This window comes from Phytophthora parasitica (genome assembly GCF_000247585.1).
Source record: "Phytophthora parasitica INRA-310 unplaced genomic scaffold supercont2.13, whole genome shotgun sequence".
Lineage (NCBI taxonomy): Eukaryota > Oomycota > Peronosporomycetes > Peronosporales > Peronosporaceae > Phytophthora > Phytophthora nicotianae.
Window position 1 is genome coordinate 754,788 of NW_008648999.1, and position 3,738 is coordinate 758,525.

Genomic DNA, 3,738 nt, shown 5'->3' on the forward strand with positions numbered 1-3,738 from the left:
TAAAGAAATAACCGTTCGGAGTACTCATTCGCGCTCATGATCTCGACTTATGTATTTCGGTATTGTTATGAGCGAGTAGATTCTTCAAAATTGTGCCCCAAACTATGGGCCTTATCAGCAAGTGAGCTTAAAGTAGTTTATGCAGTACATGCTCATGTGGCATGGGGTTTCTCGGCATCATTGCTTGGTGGTTGCCTTGACTACATGTATGTGGATTCGGTCTTTCATTGGCCACTACAAGCAGTTGATTGTGCAGTTCGCTAGACTGCATCGACGATAGTAATAGTGTACACACCATCATCCAGATCCAAAGGTGAGGGCGCAGTGTGCTCGGCTTGAGCTCTTCTCACTTTTCAATTTGCTTTAAACCAAACCAAAGTTCAGTCCACTGCTACACTATCACGATGGCGTCCGCTACTCCCACCAAGATGACGTACCGCTTCCTGGGCAACTCCGGCCTGCTAGTGTCCAAGTTGGCTGTCGGAAGTTGGATGTACCGAGAGGAATACCACACCGTGGACGCCTGGTACGAGATGATGAAGACTGCGTTCAAGCGCGGAGTAAACTTCTACGACAACGCTGAGATCTACGGCAACGGTCAGGCCGAAGAGAACATGGGTGGTGCCATAAAGAAAGGCATCGAGGAAGGTGTCTGGACCCGTGAAGACCTCGTGGTCACCACCAAGCTCTTCGTGGGCTACAAGGGCTTCACGGAGTCTGGTCCGAACGACCAAGGCTTGAGTCGCAAGCACATCGTTGAAGGTGCTCGTGCCTCACTGCGCCGTATGCAACTGGACTACGTGGACGTGATTTTCTGCCATCGCCCGGAGCCTTACACGCCCATTGAAGAGACTGTCCGAGCCATGACCTTTGTCATCAACCAAGGTTGGGCCTTCTACTGGGGCACCAGTGAGTGGTTGGCATCGGATATCCGTGAGGCGTGTGAGATCGCGGACCGTTTGGGCCTGATCCGTCCCATTGTGGAGCAGTCGCAGTACAATATCTTCACCCGCGACAAGGTCGAGTTCGAGTATGCGGATCTGTACAAGAAGTACAAGTTGGGTCTCACGACCTTCTCTCCACTGGCCTATGGGACCCTGACTGGCAAATACAGCAGCGGGAAACCGGACGGGTCGCGTTTCACGAAGCCTGCATTCGCCAACCGTGCGTTGCAGCCGACCTACGACGAGCGCGTGGAGATTGCCGAGAAGCTCAAGCCGATTGCAAAGGAGCTGGGGTGCTCGCTGCCGCAGCTTGCGACTGCCTGGTGTGTGTCCAACAAGAACGTATCAACTGTTCTCATTGGCGCGAGCCGTCCAGAGCAGTTGGAAGAAAATCTGAAGGCTATTGAGTTCGTCGACAAGATCACGCCTGAAATGAAGACCAAGATCGACGCTGTTTACACTGCCGTCCCAACCGTTCCTGAGATGAACCCTCTTGGCTATCTGCGTAAGCGTCACTTGTGAGTGTGCTTTCATCTTCAGGTGTTCGTGACAGGTGGAAAATAATTAGCACAAACACAGTTGAAGGTCGAATTGTCCGACAACATGCTTACCTCTTTCGTGTTTGAAAGTTGAAGCAACAGCTAATCATTGTGAGCCCAAAAATCGATTCCTAAGTACCAATGCAACTTTGTTCATGCAAGTCACTACTACTGTTAGGTATCGTAGCGTAGAGATCTCCATTCGCACAGTCTACAAGTGTCGGGCTCGGAGGTTGGCAAGGTAGTCTTGCTGAGGTGCATGCGGCACGAAGTTGACGACCTCATTAATCTTGGCTTTCACCTCAGGCGTGATCTTGTCCACGAAGTCCAAGGCCTTGAGGTTCTCCTCAAGTTGCGAGGAACGACTGGCGCCGAGAAGCACCGTGGAAACGTTCTCATTCGAGACGCACCACGCTAGAGCTAGTTGCGCTAGCGAGCAGCCCACGCCTTTGGCAATGGGTTTCAGCCTCTCAGCCGTTTTGATCTTTTCCGTGAACATTTCCATCCGGACAGGAGGCCCGGCCTTGAGATCGGTCGTCAGGCGAGAGCCCTCGGACGCCGCGCTGTATTTGCCCGTCAGTGCACCAGAGCAAAGCGGGGACCACACCGTGAGTCCGAGTTTGTACTTTTTGTACAGATCCAGAAACTCGTACTCGACCTTGTTGCGTTCAATCATGTTGTACTGTGGCTGCTCCACAATGGGACGGATGAGTCCCAACCGGTCTGCGATCTCACATGCCTCTTGGATGTCCGAGGCGAGCCATTCACTGGTGCCCCAGTAGAAGGCCCAACCTTGCTCGATCACAAAGTTCATGGCTCGGACGGTCTCTTCAACGGGGGTGAGAGCATCAGGGCGGTGACAGAAGACAACGTCGACATAGTCGAGCTGCATTCGCTGCAGAGAAGCCTTCAAGCCCTCCACGATGTGCTTGCGACACAATCCTTGCGCGTTAGGACTAGCTTGGTCCCACGCGGTGGTCCCTGCGAACAGTTTGGCAGTCACGACCAGGTCTTCGCGACACCAGACGCCTTCTTCGATGCCTTTTTTTATGGCTCCGCCCATATTGCGCTCCGCCAGAGTCTCACCGTAATTCTCGGCCGTGTCGAGAAGGTTCACGCCTCCTTGGAATGCCGTGACCATCATTTTGTACCATGCGTCCACCGTGTAGTCGTCGCTGGCCCACATCCAAGATCCGAGAGAAAACTTGGACACGAGGAGACCGGAATTGCCCAGGAAGCGGTAGGTCATTTTGGTTGAATTGGGATTAGACGTGTTTGGTGCCATTGTTGGTTGAGATCTGGTAAAGTGATACTTTGATAGCAAATTGAAAAGTGAGATCGTTTTAGGTTGGCATGAGCGTTTGATCATAGTGTTCACGTTGAAGTTTTACGCAGAAAGTGTCTGGGCAGTCAATAGAAGCTTCGGACGCCATCATCATGAATCTCTGCGCTCGATATGAGCACCGGTCCGGCAATTCAAAGAATGAAACGCTATAATACATGTGTATCATATACGTACTTCTAGTAGTAGTGCTTTGTTTCTTCGTCCAAGACCCGTATGGTGACTAAGCTTTGACCGTATCCATACCTCTCCAGTGTCGTAGAAATTGATATTATGCTCTTAATCACGCTTCCATCGTGTTTTCCCATTGTAACGTTATTAATATCTACGAACCAAGTGATGTAGCAAGCCAAGGAAGCGATACGATATCTAACTTGTCGCAATACTAACAGACTTCGGAGCCAATAGTAAATTACAAATTATTTGTGCAGGACGGAAAACTGATACTAATATGTGATTACTTTACCTTACTTCAAAATAGTCCAATTTTCCAATCAGCTATTATTTGGGTTATTCGGAACCCAACCCAAAATAGTCCAATTTTGGGCTGTAATAATATATGCTTGGATGGCATTCAAACGAAAAAACCCATTAAAATGTTAATGGCTTTTTTTCGTCTGAATGCCATCCCGGCCAATCAGGTGTCAATTCAACCCCCATCAACAGCATTCATTCTCGGAAGACAACGAACACATAAGCTTCAATGATTACGCTGGAAAGACGCCAAAACCAGCATATATAAGGTTCTTAGTTTAGCAAGTGTTTTTCCACTAAATATGCACAGTCTGTCAAGGTATCTTCAACCAGATCACCGAGGAGCTCACTTTTGCATTTGCCACGTCAGCCACAAGCAGCCACCCCTCCCTACCAAGCCAACAATGGCCACCAGCTCCACTCCCACCAAAATGACGCA

The 3,738-nt window shown here is 49.9% G+C and overlaps 3 protein-coding genes across 3 annotated transcripts in view; 1 reads left to right on the forward strand and 2 right to left on the reverse strand.

The window, feature by feature from the left end:
- Positions 1 to 28, reverse strand: part of PPTG_07889 (hypothetical protein) — a gene marked incomplete at both ends in the record, with an annotated part of 1,440 nt that extends 1,412 nt beyond the window's left edge. Inside the window, one exon of the mRNA XM_008902266.1 lies at positions 13 to 28. Within this exon, the coding sequence (XP_008900514.1) occupies positions 13 to 28 (16 nt within the window). The remainder of the gene's footprint in view (positions 1 to 12) is intronic.
- Positions 29 to 404: 376 nt separating this feature from the next.
- On the forward strand, positions 405 to 1,602 carry PPTG_07890 (hypothetical protein; the record flags this gene model as incomplete). Its single annotated transcript, XM_008902267.1, has 1 exon — positions 405 to 1,602. One exon carries the CDS (start codon positions 405 to 407, stop codon positions 1,464 to 1,466), a length of 1,062 nt encoding a protein of 353 aa, XP_008900515.1. The 3' UTR covers positions 1,467 to 1,602.
- On the reverse strand, positions 1,512 to 2,805 carry PPTG_07891 (hypothetical protein). The gene has a single exon (XM_008902268.1). The coding sequence runs from the start codon at positions 2,766 to 2,768 to the stop codon at positions 1,695 to 1,697; it is 1,074 nt and encodes a 357-aa protein (XP_008900516.1). The 5' UTR covers positions 2,769 to 2,805; the 3' UTR covers positions 1,512 to 1,694.
- Positions 2,806 to 3,738: the final 933 nt, after the last annotated feature.